The sequence below is a fragment of the Falco punctatus genome (genome assembly GCF_963210335.1).
Source record: "Falco punctatus genome assembly, chromosome: 5".
NCBI lineage: Eukaryota > Metazoa > Chordata > Aves > Falconiformes > Falconidae > Falco > Falco punctatus.
In genome coordinates this window covers 62,469,427-62,492,776 of record NC_137584.1, presented here as the reverse complement: position 1 = coordinate 62,492,776, position 23,350 = coordinate 62,469,427, and the positions used below count along the sequence as shown (strand labels likewise).

General features: G+C 36.9%; 1 protein-coding gene across 1 annotated transcript in view; it reads left to right on the top strand.

The window, feature by feature from the left end:
- RFX6 (regulatory factor X6) overlaps positions 1–23,350 on the top strand; it is a 74,567-nt gene that overhangs the window by 8,757 nt on the left and 42,460 nt on the right. Inside the window, exons 5-15 of the mRNA XM_080389702.1 lie at positions 3,333–3,410; positions 6,459–6,486; positions 10,886–10,993; positions 12,794–12,871; positions 12,965–13,078; positions 15,086–15,135; positions 15,916–16,075; positions 17,504–17,648; positions 18,917–19,026; positions 21,082–21,199; positions 22,284–22,406. Of these exons, the coding sequence (XP_080245828.1) occupies positions 3,333–3,410; positions 6,459–6,486; positions 10,886–10,993; positions 12,794–12,871; positions 12,965–13,078; positions 15,086–15,135; positions 15,916–16,075; positions 17,504–17,648; positions 18,917–19,026; positions 21,082–21,199; positions 22,284–22,406 (1,112 nt within the window). The remainder of the gene's footprint in view (positions 1–3,332; positions 3,411–6,458; positions 6,487–10,885; positions 10,994–12,793; positions 12,872–12,964; positions 13,079–15,085; positions 15,136–15,915; positions 16,076–17,503; positions 17,649–18,916; positions 19,027–21,081; positions 21,200–22,283; positions 22,407–23,350) is intronic.

Sequence of the window (23,350 nt, the reverse complement as noted above, 5' to 3'; positions counted from 1 at the left end):
TATTCAGGAAAATGTACATACTGCTCAGTCCATACACATAGAAGACTGTTTGAGCTCAAGTTACATTTTAATTTATTTGTAGACTTTGATCAATGATGAATCTTAACTTTTATCCATCATGTCTGAAAACTATTATATTATTTATTAGGAGTGATTTAGTGGGTTAATAAAACTGATATGGCAGCTGGCCCTGTGATAACAACTTATTGCGAGTCCCTGAACAGCTTAAGCCTATCATTTCCTTATCAGCTATCATTTGTGTCAGTGTATGCTAAAATCAGGGCTACTAGTTGCATAGGAACATATGTTGCAAAAAACCCACTGAATTTAAAAAAGGAAAGCAGTTCAGCTTGTTTTTTAAAAGGTTTGTTACAGAAATTGAGAATAAGTTCCTTATGGTTGCTGGTTTAATTTTGTTAATTATAAAATAGAAATATAAATAGTAAAGTGCATATATAATGCACATACACATACAGATATGCATATAAAGAGACAGAAAGAAGGACTTGAAATTGTAGGTTAAAGATGTTATCAGTGTGTCTGGGATGGGTATACTGCTCTCAACAGGGAGCCTAAAATAAGCTATTCAGCTAATGACTTTGGCTGTGAGAGAATAAAAATCTTCATACCTTATTACTCTATGAAGTATGCCAGAGAGAGCTTGAAAATTGCAGATTATAATTTTTTTAATTGCTTTTGTGTCATGACTGGAAAGCTGTATCTTTTAATGCTAAAAATTCAACTACGCAAATTGTTGAAGGAAAGCAGAATGATAACTGCTATGCCTTTAATACACACAGAATAGGTACTGAAACTATCTGTTCTCTACATAACAAAATGTCACAACGGTAAATTCTGGTATCTTGGGGCATTCCAGAGAAAGAACAAGTATATTGCCTACCACTAGAACCTGACAATCCAAATCATACAACAGTTCCTGTTTCTAGCCCAAGTATGTTGATATTGAATTAGATGTTGAATAACCTGGATATTGAATGCTAATTTTGTAAAGAAGTAATAATGCTTTTCCTTGCCTCTGGCCCGCTCTAACTTCAGCAGGAGGGAATTCCGAATCTGTGGTGAGACGGCATGTGATTGAAACTGGGAGAATTAGGGTGTTGGAATGAGATAGAGGCAACTGCTTGCTTACGTGGCTGATAACAAATGTGCAGATAACATTATAAAAGAAGCAGTCAGAGCTCTATTTTGTTTTTCATGCTGTTCAATGCACAACCTTTGCAATGTCCAGACTAAGTAAATGCTGTTATTTCAAAGAATCCATACACGTATATTTTCAATACCTCTTGTGTCATATTTTAAATTACTTCATTCTCATGAAAGAAGAAAAATGTTAATGCCTTTAGCATTTGTGTCAGAAATCTGTCAAATATTAGGAATTTCCAGATCTAGGTCTTTGGACCATGTCTATCTGTTTAATACTCCTAAGCCAAAAGTAGCCACTGAAAACTTTCAGGACTGTAGCTCACAACATAAGTGACACAATACTGTATGTGAACTGAAGGACAACAGTCTAATGTTACGACATTTAATGAAAGATCTCATTGGCATCCTAAACCACCCTGAGGTGTCGTGTGTCACTTTGCTTTGATCAGCCAATGCTGACTTTAATGGATAAAAAGGGAACTGTTATGAGTAGATGGTCCTATGTCTGAGCTTCTGAGTATTAACAGCTATTTAAAAATGGTCAGTTCACCACATCACCATCCCTCAGAAAAATACACTTACAGGGCAAGAAAACTAACGGAGAAACTTTTGGCCTTCCTGTGGGTTGCCAGGTACCACTGCGACCTAGTGGCATTATGTAGACTTAGTTTCAGGCAAGCAGTAAAAGCTATGATGTTTTAACAGCAGGCACGTTCTGTCACGTTTCTTGGCTGTATAATCCCGAATGCATGCAACAGACTGTCCAGAAACAGAATGACTATTTCAGCTGAGATTTTTCAAAGCTACCTAGGCTAAGCAAATATATCACCCTAATGAACATTTTCTTAAATATCATTTGTATCTAATGCCTTTAGTCAGGTCTGTAAATATAAAGCATTTGAGGTTTTTGTTCTTCTCTGTGACTATCCCATACAAAACCAAACAGTAAGATTGTGGGCGTTTTTTAATGGGCATCACCAGGAACAGCAGAGATGAGCTGAAACCTTTTGTTTATGTGTTCTATAAACTGTTTGCTGTGTGTGTGTCTTAAGACTGTGTTTCTTCAAACTTCTGAGAAGTGTCAGAGAAATCAGTGCAATACAATGCAAAGTGTTGCCTCTCTGTTAGTCTTGGTTTACTTGCAGTGTACTTGAACTGCAAGTGTTACTTTGAACCAGTTCAGTTAAACCAGCTGCCAGGGTATTTTCAAGCTAATTTTAGTAAAAACCGAATAAACCTGAGTATACTGTACATAACATCCTTAGACAAATCTGGTTTAACACAAATCAGTTTTTAAATCTGTTGAGTGGAGTTTATTAGACAAGGCCTATCACCTTTGATAGATGAACTCAAGCAAACTTTGCTATGACGGGTAAAGAAAGGGCTGCCCCCCAGCTTGCTCTCCTGCCCTTGTCTTGAAGGTCACTTCTTTTGTAGCAAAATCAGTGGAAAGCAGTTTTCTACTGCATAGCCAGTTTTCTTAGCACCAGCCCACCTTCTTTAGTGTCTTTGATTAAGTTACTGGGCTCAGCACTGCAAAGCCTGAACTGTAGGCACGTGTTTCCTTCTTCCAGCTCTATTTGGGAGCAATAATCTCCAGGACAGCAGCAAAGGAGACAAATGTGGGTGACAACTGCTTACGTGGCTAAATAATTCAGAATTGGTCAGCCTGCAGCCTGAGAGAAGAATGAATGAATGAAGTGGTAGCATTTTTAGTCATAAGAGGCTGAACACTACCTTACATAGGCTACAGTGACAAGTTACTTTCAGCTGGGAAGTGCTCTGTGGGATTGTCTAAATACGTAAGCCTGATAAAATAAACCTGGTAGATCAAACCTAGGACCCATTCAACAAATGAAGTAAAATAAAAGAGGATGCACATTAGGGAAAAGAGATGTAACATGTTTTCTAGGACATGTGCTGTTCCAGCTACATTCTTGTAAGAGAGAAAGTATTTTAAATTTAAAGGAGATCCTATCCTTGAATTTTGCATTAAATCATGACAATACTGTTTTCTATGAGACCAGATTTTGTTCCGTGTCAGTGAAAGGAATTGACAGACACTGTTAAGAAAAGTTTTCAGAAAGCATTGAAAATTAATTTGACAGTTTGCTTTACTTGACACTCTCCTTTTTTTTTTCTTTTTTTTTTTTTTTCTTTTTCTACAGGTATCACTATTATGGAATTGGCATTAAAGAAAGCAGTGCGTACTACCACTCTGTGTATTCTGGAAAAGGCTTAACCAGGTACAATAACATAACTTCTGAGACTTAGTGAAGGTCTTACTTTAACTTCCCTTTGGAAGGTATTTGTAGCACACCAATTTTTGTTGGTACCATAACCAGTGTTGCTGCATATCTCAATGTCTGGAATTTGTAGCTTTAAGTACCAATTTTCTCCGTGAAGACACTGATTTTGTTTTAAGAGGATGATGTATATCTTTTGCTAGTGACTTCCAGTATGGCCTCACCACAGTCAGTGTAGAGCTGCACTGATTTACAACAGCAGATGATTTGTTCAAGTTCATGTGAAGCAGCAAAACACCATTTCCAGAACACTTGTCTCATTTTGTTTGCTTGTGTGTCACCCTCTGAGTTCTTTCCCCAGGACAGCTTCCCATTATGAAACGTCTGGAGAATGGTGTGAAGCTGGCACCTGTGGGCAGGAGGGAGGGGTCAGTGTAGATTAATATTTACAGGTCTTTTGACTCGCTAATATCAGTTTAAACCTAACCCAGGAAGCTCTAATTATATTTATTTAAGGGACAGCTAGCAGGATCAATACGTTACGATAGCTGCCTGTTGGTTTGCCAAAGATTAATAGTTTGTAAAACAAATGTCTGTGTTCACATATGGCTTGAACGACGGCTTTCATTGTCTACAGCAGTATACCTGTAAAAGTGGAGAAAGGAAAGGAATAAATGAGTTTATAATCACACATAGAAAATTCAACTGCTGGCAGATTTAGGTTATATCCATATAGGCTTTTTCTAAACAATAGGACAAGTATAAAAATTGAGGGAAACGTTGCCAGTGATGCTTAAAAGGAGGGATCTCTCCATTGAGGACTTAAGGTATAACAGACTAGAATATGCCATTTCCTTGTCCAGTGTTTATTCAGAGCTGCAGAGGTCTTGCTGGTACACAGTGAGATGAGTTCTTTCGTAATACAGAATTATCTTGAACAAATGGCTTATTTAATTGACTAAAAGACAGCAATTTTCATTTAAGGGAATATAATCACTCTTAGTCCTCAGCTTTATGTCAGCCAGTGCTCTTTTCATGTAAAGCTCTGTCCTTGGGCAATCTAGCAGCAATGAATGCAAACAAACTGAGGGTTCTGCAAAATGCCCACAGCTGGATTTCTGACAGTATATACTCACATGAAGATGGAATAGATACTCTATTAAGATTCTCAGGATTACTCACTAGATTCGCTAGTTTTCTTTTGTTAGCAGTTGTGCTCTCATGTATGAGATGTTGAATTTTCAGGGTCCAGTAGTCAAATTACCTCCTTAGTTGATTTGGAACAGAAGCTCCGATGCTCATTTTGCACAGTCTTGGCCATCACTGTGGTTGGACTTCTCTGCGTGAAAAGAATGATGAAGTAGCCTGAGGTTAAGAACAAGCTTCTGGGTAAGGAAAGAGGCAGTGTAGGGTTCAAAATTGAGAGTAAATCTTCCAGTTGCTGGCTGCTGCATGTAATGATCCTTCAAAAAAATCTGTCCTTTGTCTGATGTCTGTTCTGATAGGTGAGCTATAAAAATGGTTCCTGGATCAAGCCTGGGGCAGAAATAGGCAGGGGAAATATATGTATTGATAATAGTACCAGATTACACCATGCCCACGTACAAATACAGGCATATGGAGTCCTTTACCACGAGGCTTGCATGTTAGATGGCAGCTTGTCAAAAGATCAGAAGGGACAATGGGCCTTGGTTTAGTTGCCTAAATATAGGCCTTTACTGCCATTTCAAACTTAATTTGCATTCATGTATTAATATTTAGCTAATTGAGCTGAGTACAATGGTCCTTAAATGCTGGGTTGCCAGTGCCTGAATCCTTACATTCTGCTGTAAATTTGACCTCTCAGTTCCTTTAAACATCAAGCCTTGCCACTGTGAAAGGAGCATACCTAACACAAAAAATAATTAGTATCCACAGTGCTGTGTAAGGGGTAGCTTTAGCTAGCAGTTAAGGCTTTGGAGGAGCAATGCTAGCAGATGCTGCCTCATGGTTGTGCTCTACATTCTGTGAATATTTTTCTGCACATGTGGAAATCCACAGTCCATAACAAATACATCCAGCTATGAAGCTAATTAGCTCAACATTGTAATCAACTGACTGATGACTTCTTTCATACTGATCTATCAACAACCAAGGGAACTCTGTAGGTAACATATGCTGGATCATCATGTCATGGGAACTGTCAGGCACCACCTGTGCCTGGCCTGAGCAGGAGGAATTTCACAACCACTCAGCCCCTGGTTTTCTGTCCTGCCAGCAGAGCATTGCAACAGCATGAAATCACGATATCGCTGCTAATAATTATAAGGCGTTGTGGTCGACAGTATCTTATCAGTTGGCAGCTAGCAGAACAAGAAATAACAATAATCAAACAACATTTATCATTATACTTCCATGAAAATCTCTATCATTATACATTTTCTAGTTTAGTAGTTATAATTTTAAACGTGCTTTCTGATTTCTGCACAGTTGAGTTGCCTGCTAGTCTTCACTTCACTGAGAATTTCCCAATTGGACTCTTAATAGGACAGTCACTATACTACAACACATTTTTGCCATTTAATGAATCTTTGATCTCAGAAATGTATTTCACCTGCATTAAATAATACTACGGTGAAAAAGAGTGGAAAATCACTATGATTTCTTCATTTTCCTGAGAGTTTTAAATTCTACATACATTTTTTTCTACTCTGAATTTACTCAGCTATATCAAAAACTTTATATTCCTAGTAAAAGACCTTATGGATTTGCACCTATGCTGCCCTTTAGTTGTGAAGTTGCAAAGATCCCAGAAAAAAAATGAAACCTGGGTTTTATACTTTACTGTTTGGTCACTGATTTGAATCTTCATATTTTGGAAGACATCAGTAGGTTTCCTGATATCCTCAGGCACTTGCAAACCAGTGGAAGAAGTTAGGAAAAAAGCATGAATTTTATTATAATTACATTTGAAGAAATGTGCTCATTTTTGTAATTGATCTATTTATATATATTTATATATATATATATATACAAACTCTGCTTATGAAAAAATATTTATTTTCAAAGGTTCTCTGGAAGCAAGTTAAAGAATGAGGTAAGTGCCGTAGTCTATTTACTTTCACTTCTGTTATAATCCAAATATTAAGTGACCTGTGGTTTTCTTCACATTCATTTCTTTGAAAATTACAACAATATATTCCATTAAAGTTTAGGCTGCATAACACTTTTTAATGAAGCTGAGTATTTGCTTCTCTAAGTATTTGAAGACAGGTAAGATTGGAAGAGACTTTCTGGGGTTCCTGTTCCAATCCGGTATCACATAACCAGAGGTTCATAATAGACTCTCTTAAACAAAGGATCAAGATCTAGCTTAATTTTTTGCATCCATTAGTTTTGCAGGAGGGCTTTTTCAGAATCTCGTTTGTCTGATTGGAAGCCAAAATATGGTTTTTTTATAAATTTATTTTTATACCTCCTGGTCAGGATTGTCTTCCTCTGGTTTTGATCTTTGTGATGTTTTCCTGTGATATGTCTTTTTGCTGCTTTTGCTTGCTAGATGGAGGTTTTATTCCATTCTGATCAGCCTCAAAGCATTTCACTGTACTTGTTCTGATTTGAATATCTTTATAGAAAAAAACCAATAGTCTTGTAAATGGCACATCATTGATTTCTATTGGAAATATCACTTTGGATGAACCTTAGAACTGTGTTTGGTTTTTTTGTTTGGTTTTTTGTTTTGTTTTTTTTTTTTTTTTTTGTTTGTTTTTTCCACAAGTAGCCTACATTTTCACAAACATATACTATGGTATAGTCACTGTCATTCTGGTCATATTTATACTAGTGAATTATGGATTATTGTTCATTAAGGGTTAAGGATTGCTCCCAGGATTGTTCTTTGACACTGAGTTCAACTGGCATGGAATAACCTGCATCCATATTATTAAACTCCTGAACATACAAAACAGCATAGGCACATCTCAGCCACATTGCCACGGAGAGAAGTCCCTAGCATGCAGTAACTGTTGAAGCATGACTAGGAATTGTTTGGGAGACTGCTAACTGGCATGGATGGGCCAAAAGAATGTCAGGGGCCATTCTGAGTAATACTGTTCCAGTATTGCCTAGGAATGTTTCCTGACACCATTTAATTTACTAGACTAAATATACCCTCTGTGATCAACTGATACATAGCAAGTCTTTCTCCTTTTTCATTTCCAGATAAGCAACTCCTAGCTGATAGCAGAAATTCTTACTGGTCTCTGAGAGTGAGGTGTTGCTCTATTGATTTTCATCCCCTTTATTGCCATTATCTCAAAGCCATCCAGATCTTTCTACATGACCTCTTGGTCTTCCTCGTTATTGATGATTTCATTAGCTCATGTCAGCCAGTTTAATCTATGAAATGTTCAATGAGAGCAGTCCCAAGCCGTTGAGAATCTTCACTTCAGTCACTTTTCAACCCAGTAGTTTCCCTGTCAATGCAACTTGTTAGCATTTCAGCTGGATTCAGTTTCTTCAACATTTTACATTCTTGTACTAATCCCCATTCTCCCCAGCATAAGTAGTCATTTCCCGTGGTGACACCACATCAAGTATTTTAATGAGGTTCATATAGATTATATGTGCTGTATTTTCCCTGTTCAGATAATCAGCTATCTTATTAAAAAAAAAAAAAAAAAAGATAGTGTTATGCCATGGGATATCTTCAACATATTCAAGGATTCATGAGCACTACAACAGCATTCATTCTTTCAGTTTTGAGTGTCTGGTTCCCTTGGCAGAAATGAATGCACATTTACTTCCATCTCTGATGGCATTCCCAGTCTGTTTGAGAGCTGACAGCCTCATAAACCTGTCTTGTTTCTGCCTCAGAGTTCAAGACCTTCATCCTCCAAGAAAATCGCAAAGAAGTCGGTGGAAATAAACAAGAAAGGGCACACAGTATGAGTTTTTGATTGTCTAGCTCTGTGCTGTCTGAAATTAGGCAGGCAGGTCTTAAAAGAAAAAAACCATCTTTCATGGTCAAAACTGAATTTTAACAGTCTTCACATACTGAAAATTTGGCATCATACTTTCCATTAAAGTGAACAGGGGATATATGCTTATTCATTTGCTTGAAAGTATATGCAATTAGGTATTGCAGAAAGATTTACAATGATTGCATAAGGTGTAATTCTCAGTAGGAACATAAAGACATTGAAAAGATGTTAAAGCACTGATTGTCTAAATATACTGAGTAAATGGCATTTGAATGAACACTTATTGAGTGCCAGGGACACTGTTTACTTCTGGTATGTTTTATCACATTTTCTAGTATTCTCTCTGTAGGGGGAGATATCAGCAAATTCTTTTATCTAAACCAGTTAGTGCACCATTAGAGTCTGCATGGTTAATTAGGCAGGTAATATTACTGTCATTATCTTAATGTTAAATGGCCATTAGAAACAGATGGCATTAAATTGAAAGGGCAAGTGGCAGTGGGTTAAAATATTAAGCCTAGAACTGAGACACAGTCATATAAGTCCATTAGCAAGGTAAAAAATTGCAGATTATCTTCTCTTAAACCTCCCACCACCATCACTGCCTTCTTTTAAATGAACTAATTCCTTTTAATAAGAGCTTTTAATACATTTCATGGGTAATTGCATAATAAAATCATTAAGATTACTGCTGTTATTAAAAAAACTAAACCTCTTGCTACTGATAGGCAATTATAACACAATAGTATTGACATGAAGAAATATTAATGTTTCTAAATTTCTACAATTTCTTTGACTTAAAGCTTTATATGTATTTGAATAGTAGATAGCACAAGCAAAGTGTGTTTACATAATGTAGGCTTTCGTCCCTTGCTGTCTGTTTTGGCAGACATATAACCCTATAAAAATAGGGACATATATCTGAAGTCAGTTACAGGTATAGTTTTCTGAATTCAGTATTTGGGAGAATTTCACTTGAAACTGGCATCTAATTCATGAGTCAACATCTATAGGAAAATACTCTCCTTTGCACACTTTTACATTATATGTTACACTATATTCCTACTATTCCCACTTCAGTGTAATCTGACTGTGCAGAGGGGTAGGAAAAGGCTGCTTCAAGTACCATTCAAATGTCTCGTGCATGGTCATAAATTCCATCCAATAGTATAAATGGAATCTGCACAGAAATATTGGATTTACTGCAGAAGTCTGCAGAAGACCTGCTCAAGGCTCTGTACACTGCCTTGACATAAGGACTGTGGGGAACAAAAGGTTTCAGCAAAATAGTCTTCTCAATGTTTGAATGCAATCCTATAAGAATAAGTACAATTCAGTCAGTAAGGACAGAATCATAGTACAGATTTTATTGCTTCTTTTGAGGATGAGGGTTTCATCTTAATGATACCATTTGAGAGCTTAATAAGCATAATGTGGTGTGCTTTATAAACATGAGCATTGCAACACTGTATCGCTACAGAATGTTACTGCTCAGCTTTACTGAGTAGACCGAATCAGATTTGGTGAGAGTTCTAGGTTAGGAGTCTAAACAAGTGTTGATTTACCATATATCGCTTCACGGTCAGTATCCACACATACAAGGCTGCTTGTTGTTTCATCCTTCAATTCCATCTCTCCAAAAACTAGCATCAAATAATTATTCAAGATCTTTTCTTAGTCTGTAACTAGTACAAAACATGTCTACAATATTTCAGATGTCACGAGCTAAAGAGGCTTAGGAAGTGAACTCTAAGAACTGAAAGAAACTCTCAGATCAGCAGAATTTAGCATAATTCAGGAGGAATTTATTTTGCCTCCAGATCAGTATTGACCGTATCTCAACAAAGTAACTGGAGAACACTAAGCAGCTGGGAATATCTTTCCTATTGATACATCTGAAACTGGGGCTTCATGTCAAGTCTTCCACAATCTAAGAGCTATATAATAAATACTTAGTTCCGAAGTGTTCATAGATCCTACATAGCGTCACATTGATAACACCATAGTATATGATCAAACTTTATGATAAACTAAAATAATGGTTACCATAGTAAACCAGCAGAAATCACTATTGCCATGCTATTAGAGCAGGAAGAGAGCAAGGAAGAACAATAATAATATCTCCACTGCCCTAGACCCTTGCACTGGAAAGATACATATTAAATAGAACTTAAGGTCTCCCTGAGGGCATCACAGTCCATACTGTAGAGGAGAGTAGCATTCTACTTTAGTTTTTAAACATGGATTAAATTCAAAGCTTGTAGAATTCCATGAAGTAATGTGGCTCAAAGGTTGCATCACTCTGAAAACTGTATTTGGTGGAGTTTAGATCTAGGGACATACTTAATTACCTCCCTGAGCTGGAATCCAGATGTGGATAAGCATCAATATTTTGGAAGGTTTATCTGAATGTAAATATTCTGGAACATTGAGAGACTTACGAGGTAATATACAAGTTTAGCATGAATCTGTATGAGCTATGTCAATGTTTCTGTTTTTTGCCTTCCATTTCAGGGTGGTTTCACTCGTAAATACTCTCTGAGTTCCAAAACCGGAACTCTCCTCCCAGAGTTTCCAAGTGCTCAACACCTTTTGCTTCAAGGATGTATTTCTGAAGACAAGGTAAAATGTGAGCTACTTCTCTTCTGACTTACAGATCAAAAATTACCACAGAATGTTTCTTCGTATCTTAGCCTTTGAGGTATTGACATGAAAGAGCCAGAAATGTCCATAATCAAACAGAGGTGATTGATTTATAGAGGGGGCAAACCTTTACTAACACCGATTAACTGGCTTTCCACTGGAAAGGTGGTTGAATTATTTACCTATTAACTGACCTAGTATTTTACAAACTGATGGTATGTAAGACGGGGAGAGCAAAACAAACAAACAACTGAGAGTTGTATTCATTCCAAATGCCTTTGGATTTAAGGTAAATTTTTCTCTGATTAGATCAGAACAAATAATTCACAACAAATGATTAGTTAAACTTTACTTGCTTTCATTAATTGTTTGAAAAGAGACACTGAAAATCTGAGCATATATGTATTTTTTTTTTAATTAGTAAAATCATATTCCTCAAATCGGTGTTCAGTATTACTCATCCTAAGGGTAACTGTTCAGTATAGAAGTATAGCTGGCATATGTTTTATGTCTTTGGCTCCTAGCGTGTGTGTTATATCTATGTTGTTTCTGGTCACATTACAGGCTACAATGTCCCTGAACTGTGCTAGAAACCTTTTGATACACATTATGGATTCTCCAGTTTAGCCTCCAGTACAGGTCATGATGCTGGCTGTCTTAACATAGGTTGCTTTAAAGCTTTTTGTTTTATAAGCCCTTCCTCTTAAGTTTGTTCTGTGAAAGTAGTGAAGTCTAGGATTCCTGTTATGAGAGGCTAACAAAAGGAGCTGTCTGTAGTTCAGAGATCCTCACCGGAAATCTTACAGTTCCTAAAGAAGGCCCAAGAACTGATGTACCCAGCAGTGTGCATCACCTGATGCTGTAGTGGATTGGCATCTCCCATATATACAGCATTCTCATAACATTTAAATCTGAAGAGCATTTGAGGTTCCTTGCAGACCCGACACAGCCATGTAAACAAACCTCAATTTTACCACTTCAACAGTGAAGTCAGTAAGGTCTGTTTTCAAAGAAATCTTTATGCTAAACATACTGAAATAATGTGGTACTAGGTTAATTCAAAATCTGATACTGGTTTGCCAGAGAAGTTCACAAGCTGTGACAAACTTTCTGTAATTCTGGACTATACGAATGATTTTGCTAGCATTTTTCTTTCCTTAAAATACTTTCTTGTTCTATAATTTGCTACAAATTTAAAATTTTATTACCATTTTTTACAAAGTCTTGTAATACTTCTGCACTGTTACTAAAATAATGGAACACTTAGAAAAATAAGCCTGATGACATGAAAGGGAGTTCTGCCTTTTAAAGTTCAGTTCATGTAAGGCAGTGATTAAACTTTGACCAAATGACTGGCAGCTATTTTCTCATTTGTCCAACTAGATGATGTTTCAGAACACTCATAGACGCCTATAGTAGCGTAATGATTAACTTGCACTACTCTTTGGGATTAATCTCAGCTTCAGAAATGTGAATTTACTATCGCTGGCTGATCTAGCTATTGCCTTACTTTGACATCCACATTTTCACAGTGTATACAGATTCAGATGGTACATTTTTGACAACAGCATTGAGATTTAAAGATGTAGGTAAAAACTAGAGAGGAGTGACCTCCTCATCACTTCTGGATATACAGACAGCCCGTTTGTAAATATGCATTGTAACACAGTTTATATTCTATATTTCAGTACTAGCTACAGAAAGCAGAAACTTAGATCAGTATAGCAGTAAAGAAGAAAACTAAGAAACTCTGTTTAATCTTTCTTTCTTCCAAAACAGGTAGATACTCTTATCATGATGTATAAAACACACTGTCAGTGTGTCCTTGACAATGCAATTAATGGGAACTTTGAAGAGGTAAGGTTGTTTAAACACACATTCTTGGTATATATGCACAGGGAGCCAAGAAAGCATTATTTATTTTCATGAATCTGGTTCCTACTCCTTTAGATTCAGCATTTCTTATTACACTTTTGGCAAGGAATGCCTGACCATCTTCTTCCCTTGCTTGAAAATCCCATCATTGTTGACATCTTCTGTGTTTGTGACTCAATACTGTATAAGGTAAGCATTTAGCTACATATATAGTCTTAATCACGTTACAGCTTTTGCTTGTGTAAAAATAGTGTTGACGTTAGAATAACAGGATGCCATGACTGCTTTCTGCCTCTTACCTATGTAAATCAGCAAGGATTCCATTAAAATCAAGAGCATAATACTGGCACATGTAAAAGCTGAACTGCAGTCTCAGCTCTGCCGCACACTTGATGTGTGACCACAGGCAGCACACTAATGGTGAAATCCTGACCTACTTGTTTGAGTGTAGCTAAAGGAAATGCTTTGCTGACAAGGCTGAGTAAGTTAAGCCTGGATGAAACTGAAACCTTGTTTTTACTTAAAAGGTTGTTGCAATTTCTGCCAGCAAAGAGTGTCTGTGGCAGATGAGTGAGGTGATTCCACATGGGAATCTGCTACTCACAGGTTATGTCAGGCCAAGGTTTCATGTTACAAAACTCGAACAATACTGGGTTAAGGTGTTCCTGCCTCTCCTGCCTGCTACACTTCATTTCTGTTCTTATGCTGCTCGAGGTATCAGAAAACTGCTGCACTCTGAACTGGTTTGGGTTTAAAAAAAAAATCTATGGAACATTTGCAGTTCTTGTGACATATGAGTTCTTTGATTTAGTTCATAGCATGATCACACAAATAGTTGAAACAAGTGAAAACAAAGAGTATTGCAAGGTCAGGATTAAGCATAGAGCGCTGGGTAAAAAATAAAGTAATGCCACCAAAGTTTCCTGAGTTTTAATTTGGAAAATCCAATCGGATCATGAATTAATAGCTGCAAATACTTTAAGTTCCTCTGATAGAACATGGTATGTAAACAGAAAAGGATTGTCATCCTCTCTCCTAACACATTACACAACCAGGTATCGATGGGAGGAAATAACTATTGGGATAACAGTAACACCAAGCAGTCAAAGTAGACACTTGGAGCTGTTTCAGCACGAGTGCCATATTGTCATCTATTCATCATTCTTTACTGTACAAAAACATGGGGGGAAAAATCCAGAAAAGACAAAACTACATATTTCTTAGAAGTATATCAAGCTATAAAGTAAGAAAGAAAGACGTGAAGGTGATTAGCATCAAAGATCATAATTACCACCCTGGAGATGAGCTATTAAGCTTCATTTACCTGTAAAGGTTATATTATACCTTGAGTTTATGAGGCTTTTCCTGCTTTAAACATGCTGTCTCAACAGATCCAATATTAACTTTGTTTGTAATAAATATTTAATGTGACAGAAGAGGAAATACTGCAGGAGCACTAAATTATAAATTGAATAAGAAGTTTTCTCAAAATTTCATAAATTCACTGTTGTTCCTTTTCTTTGTTTCTCACTTTTTCTTGCTTATAATCATGTTAGGTACTCTTGACAGCACAGCTGGCAGAAGGGAGGAGGTATTTTATTGTGTTATCAAACCATTTACATTAGTAGTGGAAACAGATTTTTGGGATGTAGGCTAACAACTTTGCCCTCTGCCATAATGTTTCCCAGAAGCCTCGCCAGATGGCACATTTTTTTTGCCAAAACAGTTTCACACCATGCTTAGCTATAGGGGATTTGTCCTAAATTCTGAACACCTTCAGTGCCACATCTGGTATGGCAAAAAGAAGAGTAAAGTGGCTAATAGCACCCAAGGACTTAGGAGATACTTCAGTATCTGCTTTACTGAAACTCACAGTGATGATAAAAAAGACAGAGTGTTTATGCATCTCTCTGATTTCCTTTCTGTAAGACACGAGTGATAGCACTTTCTTATTTTATTGACATGTGGGCATACATTAAGAATGGGAGCTATCTAGTGATATAAATATCTCATAAGTTCCTATCTGATAGTGATGGGAGAAATCTAGGTGTATAAATATCCAGACAATAGGTTGAATGGCTTTATTCTGTATAGATTTCCTGCCCTTATCACTTTGCAATCTAAGCAGACAAGATGAACATGAATGAATAAATGGCCAGTGGAAGCCTGATATCATTTTCTGTTACCTTTTTGAAGGTCCTTACAGATGTACTTATCCCTGCAACAATGCAAGAAATGCCAGAAAGGTAGGTATTTAATAATAATAATAATAATGCTAATTCTGATTGTTAGGCATATTTCAGGTAAACAGCATAAATTCTATATCCTAAAGGATTTTTCTCACAATGTTTATGTTCATTTTTAGAACAGTAGAGTATATATGGGAAAACACTGTCAGCTCTGAGGACAGCTATATAATAGCCTTAAAATACTACACAGTATTTTAATGTCCCATTTTACTGGCTTGTTGGATATTTTGAAATAGATTTCTTCTACACTAAAGCCCTAGAAGAGAAAAAAAGAAACAAATGTATTTGTGTTGTTTAAGGAAAAATAGTTGGTTTTCAGAATACTTTTCGGTTTTGTATCCTAGACATCACCATAATATCTAATCATTTTCTCAACAAAACATTAATAAGAGAATTATTACAAATTACCTCTGAATCCTCTCATCTTTCCTTTCCATTGAAGTGCATCTTGTTTGGGATTTTATGTCTGACTAAGGCCTTTAGCTTCAGGTATCTAACGGTTCTTGTGTTTCTTATGGTTTATTCTGAAAGCCACTGTTTTTCAATTTATTTCAATTTGCAGATGGCTTACAGTTTTTCTCAGAGGAGGTACAGATCAATATATAGACCATTTTAGCCTTTTGCTGACTGGTCATTTCCTGTTTCCTTTTGATGACCCTGAGGAATAATTCACAGATATGTCCAGGAGTGTGTTAGCTATAGATTGAAATGCAGTTATTTGAACTAATGCAAAATAATTTTTATTGATGTTTCTCTAAAACCCATTTTTTCCTATAGTTTACTGGCAGATATAAGAAATTTTGCAAAAAACTGGGAACAGTGGGTTATTTCCTCTTTGGAAAATCTGCCAGAAAACCTAACAGATAAGAAACTGCCTATTGCACGAAGATTTGTTTCCTCCCTGAAACGACAGACATCATTCCTACACCTAGCACAGGTAAACAGAATAAGACGATACATCAAAAAATTGTCAGTTATGTTCAGTGCACCTTGTTGGCTCTGAGATATAATGCATTATTTTTTCAAGGTTCAACATCAGCCACGGAAGACTTACAACTTGTAGTTTTAACTGTGTTAAAGCAGCCATAAATAGATGTGACCAAAACTTCAAACTTTTGTAGGAGAAAAGAGAGAAAAGACCATGGTTGTAATAAACTACTATCATGGGAACTTTTGGCAATCCAATGATGAAGTGAAATATATCAGTATTTGTTTTAGTTCCAAATGGGAAAATATCAGATGATCCTTCATGCCTAGCAAAGTTTCTCAGTCTTGTCCATGATGTTCTTTGGAGAGCTTATTTCTTTTTGGGTTTTGACTGAAAGGGGAACATGTGAGTGACAGGTACCTGAGGGCTCCAAGGCTGTGTTGACAGGATACAGGTATCTGCAATTAGGAGGCACTTCCGTGTCATGGTTTGGTAGATTATACAAAAGGATAAAATGCCTTCTGGGGAATTTAAGTGATAACAGCTTGTGTTTTGAGATGGTAGTCCTTGTGAGTAACTGTAGATGCACCATATATTCATAATCATTTAGTTTTCTCTTTCATAAATATTAAGACAGGAGTAGCATGTGGGTGAAATCATGAAGATGATCTGATAGGAAGGCACATTAGGAAAGCAGTAGAAGTCTAATGAGTGGGAAACATTATCTCATCTGATCTATGAAAAGCCCAGCCATGATAAGAAAATTAAACAGAATGTGATTCTTCTGTGAGTTATTCAGGTGATCTTCAGGTGTAGGTCTGTGCTGGTTTTGGCTCGGGTGGGGTTAATTTTCTTCACAGTAGCTAGTATGAGGCTATGCTTTTGGATTTGTGCTGGAAACTGTTGATAATTCAGGGATGTTTTCATTATTGCTGAGCAGTGTTTACACAGTCAAGGCCTTTTCTGCTTCTCATACCACCCTGCCAGCGAGTAGGTTGGAGGTGCACAAGAAGCTGGCAGGGGAAATAGCTGGGACAGCTGACCCCAACTGACCAAAGGCATATTCCGTACCATATGACATCATGTCCAGCAATAAAACTAGTGAGGAGGTTGGTGGGGAGGCTGTTTCTTGGGTACTGGCTGCGCGTTGGTTTGTTGGTGGTGAGCAATTGTTTTTGTTTGTATCACTTGTCTGTCCTGGGTTGTATCTTTCCCTTCATTATTTTTTTCCCCTTTCCCTTACTACTACTACTACTGCTACTATTTCTTAAAAAAAAATTATTAAACTACTTTTATCTCAACCCATGAGTTTTCTTGCTTTTCCAGTTCTCTCCCCCATCTCATGGCAGGGTGGGGAGCGAGTGAGCAGCTGTGTGGTGCTTAGTTACCAGCTGTGGTTAAAACACATTCAGTATTTTACCTTGCCTTCTCTCACAGATTGCTCGGCCAGCCCTTTTTGATCAGCACGTGGTGAATTCCATGGTGTCGGATATTGAAAAAGTTGATTTGAATAGTATTGGCTCTCAGGCACTCCTTGCAGTCTCAGGGAGCACAGACTCTGATGGGGAGGTCTACAGTGAATGTAAGTCCATGGTGATATATTTGTAACATTAAAAGTAACTCACTCTTTCGTGCCATGCCACACCAGTCGACTTGGAGATAGACTGAGAAAAGGCACACATAGACACTGCATTCTCTAATCAGTCTCAGTGTTAACTTCCGTAGTTTAAGAAAACCAAATGGTTTCCCTAGCATGTTCTACAAGAACAGAAGCTTGTGCTGGGAAGTCATCCCAGCTAGATGACTTTAAATGGTCGCTGAAAAAATCATTTACATGTCAGTTGCTAAGTGTAATAAAATCTATTCTGAAGTTTTGTCCTAATCATATGGGAATATTGGCACCAATCAGTTCTTGAAAGATGTCTCAAAAATTCCGTATCAACATGGCTTAATTTAATGGATATTTGAGCTAGTTTACTTTGCTTTTGGTATGAATATTTTTTCCCCCTGAAAGTTATCTTTAAAAAAATTCATATCTATAAAGCATAACAACTATTTTCATACACAGAATACAGTGAAATAAAGTACAGATTTTGAGGGTGTTCATTTACATATACATACCTGTTGCTGAAAAAAGAATTAGCCATTTTCTCTATTAAAAATATAATTTCTGTTATAGGAACCATTTGATCAGAGTTTGGAGAGCTGAAAGAAATAACAGTGTGTTGTCCTCTAAATATTACTACTTTTATCATGCACATTTATTCTCTGTAATGGTTCACAATCCCATTCACATTTTCATTTGAGTTGCCCATTTCCTACTCCTTGTGTAATTGTTTTTTATTTTGTTCTTTGTCTTCTTTCACACTAGTTAAAAAAAGAAAATTAGAAGAGAAATAACTTGTCATTCAGGCCTTTTTTTAAAATTAGGAATTGAGGAAGTTAGCTTTACATTATATTTTGAGAAATTTGTAAAGTATAAGGGAAACCTAAGATGTTTACAAATCTGCCACATTACAGATAAAGCTTTACTACTAAACTTAGTAACAGCAAGGTTTTCAAGACTGAATCTTAAAAGGAACAGAAAATATCAGAATTGTTTTTTACTTTTAGTTTCTTGCAAATCTTCATTGATTTACAACCTGAATCATTGTAATGATTAAGTAATTAAAACATGTATATGTGATGGATGTGTGTCTGCTTGCTCTGCTGGGGAAATGCTTTATTTCTTCACTGCTCTAATTCTTTGCTTTTCCTTTCCATGCTACAATATTGTCATATGGCTGGTGAGTGGCTTTTTCTCACATTCAGAATAGTGTGCAATGATATGTTCTCCTTTTTATATGGTAGATGACTCTATTACAGTGTTCCAAGAACTGAAGGACCTTCTAAAGAAGAATGCCACTGTGGAATCATTTATTGAATGGTTGGATACTGTGATTGAGCAAAGGGTTATCAAGGTACCTTTCAAATGTTCTGCCTGACTCAAGATTAAATCCTACTCCCCTTACTCCTTACACAGTCCCTTACTTATGCCATCCCATTGGTTTCCCCCATGGGATTATCATCTCTGCTCCCATCTTATTGTAACAGGGTAGTTCTTAATTTGGTGTGAAAGGTTCCAGTGCCATTAGTTCTAGTTAATCATGTGGAGTGCTGTTGAGCCATCTTTTAAGTGTGACAAACTAAAAAGTATCTTGATTAAAAATATTACAGTCAGTGCTGTCATAAACTGTACGTGAAAGAAACCCATCCATCTTATCTGTCTGTGTGTGCAGAATCATGGGGGTATTGCTCAGTGAGTAAGGTGAGCAAAAGTTGTTCCTTAAAGAAGCAATTCTTTCTTTCCTGCTATTTGGATGGTACTGTATGTGGTGTAAATTAGTGTACAGATGGATTCAGAAGTAGCTAACCTGTAGAAGGATTTCTACAGAACAGGATGGAAGATACAGTTTTGTAGCTTTATAAGGTTCTTAATGGAGTAATTGATGGTTTTGATGGGATACACACACACATATCACCCCACACACACCCCTGATTTACAAGATGCTTTATGATCACAAGTATTTTATATGCATGTAATTATACAGGAATGATTACACTATAGCGCAGAACAAAATAATTGAGTTCTGAGTTATAGCTCAAGAGATCTTTACCCAGTTTGTGACTGTAATGAATGTAAACTAGCAGAATAAAATTTTACACATTGCTTGCTAGTAGCTGAACACTGGTCTTCTCATCAGGTCTTGTTCTATCTGGAAATGCAGTATCTTAACCGTAATTTTAGGGAGCATCTCAATATATATGGATGCAAGAGAAGGAGACAGTGCAGTTAGTTTTGACTGGCTTGCAGAAGAGTGACTCTGCCACTTACAGAATAACCATGGGCATGTCATTTTACCTTTCTTCACCTGTTTTCCCAAATATCAATGAAGATAGTGATGATTTCTTTCTTTTTAAAGCACTCAGAGTTTCCTAACATTTTCTGTCATATGTGAGCAGCACAGTGAGGAGCTTTGGATGATTCAGGGCAGCAGAACCAAACCAAGTCCTCATACACACCTAGACACAAAAGTCCCACTGAAGCTGAGAAATCACAACTTATTTTAAAGCAGAATGGTTATGGTCTGAAATCGATTCCACAGTTTCAGAAGACAATTCCTGATAAACAAGCGAGGCAGAAAAGGTGAAGCACTCCCCCATTCAGCATCTTCTATGTCATACTGTATTATTAAAGTTAACAGGTATGATTCCTAGCATTGTTGTCCTGTAATTAAGGGTGAGAAATACCAACAGGTCCTAATATGAGGCTAGGTCAACTAAGCTGAAGCTAATAATTTACAGAACATGTAATCCTTCTGTTGCTCTCTGCCTTCTGTTCTTGCTAAATTGTGGTTACTGTCAAACTCACACAACAGATTCTTTCTGCTTGCTGTTTGAGAAAGCAACAGGGCATACCTTACCACGCAAACAAATCACTGCCAGAGCAAAGCAGTGGTATGAAATGAGCAGCATTGAAAGCCTCAATCTTATGATAGGAAATAAACCATTTTGTAAGAGGAAGTCTGGCCAGTATTGCACAGATTACATTAAAGTACAAAGACTAATATCTTTTCCCTGTTTATGTGGAATAACAGTGCCAGAGGGTGGGTGTTTTTTTTCTTTCTTTCTGCTCTGTACACCTGTATATTTACAGAACAATTTGGTACCTTTAATATTAGAATATGAGGTAAACGATATCTCTTCAGGCCACAGCACAGCTGTAGCAGTAAGCAGTTTGCTTCATCTAACATGGTCAGAGCTCTACTCTGGTTGCACTGAAAAGGGTGAATGCTGCTTTTCTTCATCACTTTAGGACACACATTATGATGACAGTTTGAATCAGGCAGCACCCTGCAACATCAGCCCGAGTCAAGGACCTTGAACTCTCAAGCATATTCATATCTCCTTTCTTCTCTTCTGTGTGCAGAAAGCAAGTTAACATACTTATTAAGTATTTTACTATTCTCTTTCAGGCAAGCAAGCAAAATGGGAGGTCATTAAAGAAAAGAGCTCAAGACTTCCTGCTCAAATGGAGTTTTTTTGGTGCTCGAGTGATGCATAACCTAACTCTAAACAACGCATCAAGTTTTGGTACCTGGGCTTTCTTAAAACACTCATATTTTGTACATCTGTGCTAGCACTTACCAGCTTTCCACCATTTCCTGAGCAGAGGAACCTGTCCTATTTTAAAGATTCTTTGATCAAAGCCACAAATGCTGTGTAATGTGTTTCTCAAATTAACATTTCACAGTAAATGCTAGCAATATTTTGTTGGTGACCTGTATCACAATTGTTAATTTTTTGAAGGTATTTTACTTTTTAATTTCTGTTTGACATTGCTTTGCCATTTAAGAGCTAGAAGGTCTGTTTGGTTTGATATGGCATTGGAATTGTAACTGCATATCTCATTATAGGAGAGAGAAGATTTAAATGACTAGTTTTACATGTGTAACAGTTTGGTAAAAAATTACTGCTGTATGGAAGTTCTTGTGCATGGTATGTTTTCATAAAATAAAAGGAATTTAGGAGGTCACCATTAATTTAATTCTGGGATCAGCAGACAGTCAGTTCAAGTGTGTTTATGGCTTTTAAAAATTAAGGTTCATATGTCCATCTTCAGAATGTTCACATTCTCAGGAAGAACCTTTTATAAAATAGAAGCTGGTACACAAAGTGAAACTCACTTTAAATCTAGTATATAATTTCCTAAGTTTAGTCATAGGTACATTGTTACTTAAAAATCAGAGGGTATTTGAAATGGCTGTAAGGAGACACATGTGTTTAATGTGATATATCCTTGAAATAAGGTCAAAGACTTCACCAGTTATTGTCTGGTTATTTAGCACAAGGCAAACAGAAGTAGAGCAGAGGCATTCTAGCAGACTTCGGCCTTATCTAGCTCCACTGTGTGCCCTCTTCAAGTATAAAGCATGTCTCACTTTCATCAGTATTTTTCTTTGATGTAATTAGTGGTCAAATAGCCTACAGGACAGTAAACAATTGAGCTAGGTGGGCCAGTGCAAAGAGAGATTAGAGCTAGAAGTCAGGCACTATTCCATGTTGGTCTTGCCAGGTCATTTAAAGTCCACAATTATTTGTTTGTTTCACTGCTTCTTGTAGAGTGGTGAGAGATGGTCACAAAGATAACTCAGCTACTCTCTCTCTCCTCCGAAAGGTTCTTTTCATTTGATCCGCATGCTACTAGATGAGTACATCCTGCTAGCCATGGAGACACAGTTCAACAATGACAAAGAACAAGAACTCCAGAATCTATTGGACAAATACATGAAGAATTTAGGTAACTAGAGCTTGGTTGTTTTGAATGTGCTCATGCGTTTTTAGAAATTGACATACTGGTTTAACTTTAAACAGAAGCAGGTTTACTGTCTTCTCTTGAAAATGTAGTTATATGCAACATTGTCAAACTCACCTGCAAAGCTTGTGACCATTCACTCAGCAATTCGTTCCCACCTTCCTGCCATAGTTCACTTAATAATATTTTGTGGGAATGTGAATACACTGGATCACTGAAATGATCTTGGATGCAACAGACACTTGTAGGTACATCAGAAGGGCCACAAGCTGAAGTATGAAAAGAGGTATAGGTAGCAGAAAGGGCAGGAATTCCTAGTCCAGTTTTTCTGCCAAAGAATAAATAAGTAATTACACCTTCCTTTCTTTTTAAAGCACCCTGAGTTTCCTAACATTCATAACTAGGAATGCATTAAATGTTTCCAAAATGCAAATATCCCTGCAAGGTTGGAACACAAGTTTGGAGCCCTGTTTAGCATCTGGCTGAAGTATTACTGTGTGGAAGAGAAACAAAATGAATTTAAAACAGTATCCTTAACATTTTCCATCTACTAGGCTTCTTCAAGGTTAGACAGTTTGAAGTTATATGCTGCAGGTCCTTTGCTATAAAATGAATGAAGATTGATTTGGATCAAATTCTGGTCCAAATTAATCCCTAAAAATCCTGTGGAACTCGACTGGGTGCTGCTGAATTATTTTTTATTAATATTAGCACCAGCAGTCAATCCGGAACTTTTGGTTGTTGTTACTTTAAGTCTACAGTTTGCTGCAAGAAACTTCCATAGAATTTGTCTGACAGTAGATGCTGCCCTTTCTAATTCAGCCTTCAGGAAAAAAACTTGTCCTATGTAGCAGTTGCCTTATCCTTGGATACTTAGGTGAAGTACTCAAAACCATAAGGTGAAGTCGTGGTTTCTGCTGAAGAATAGC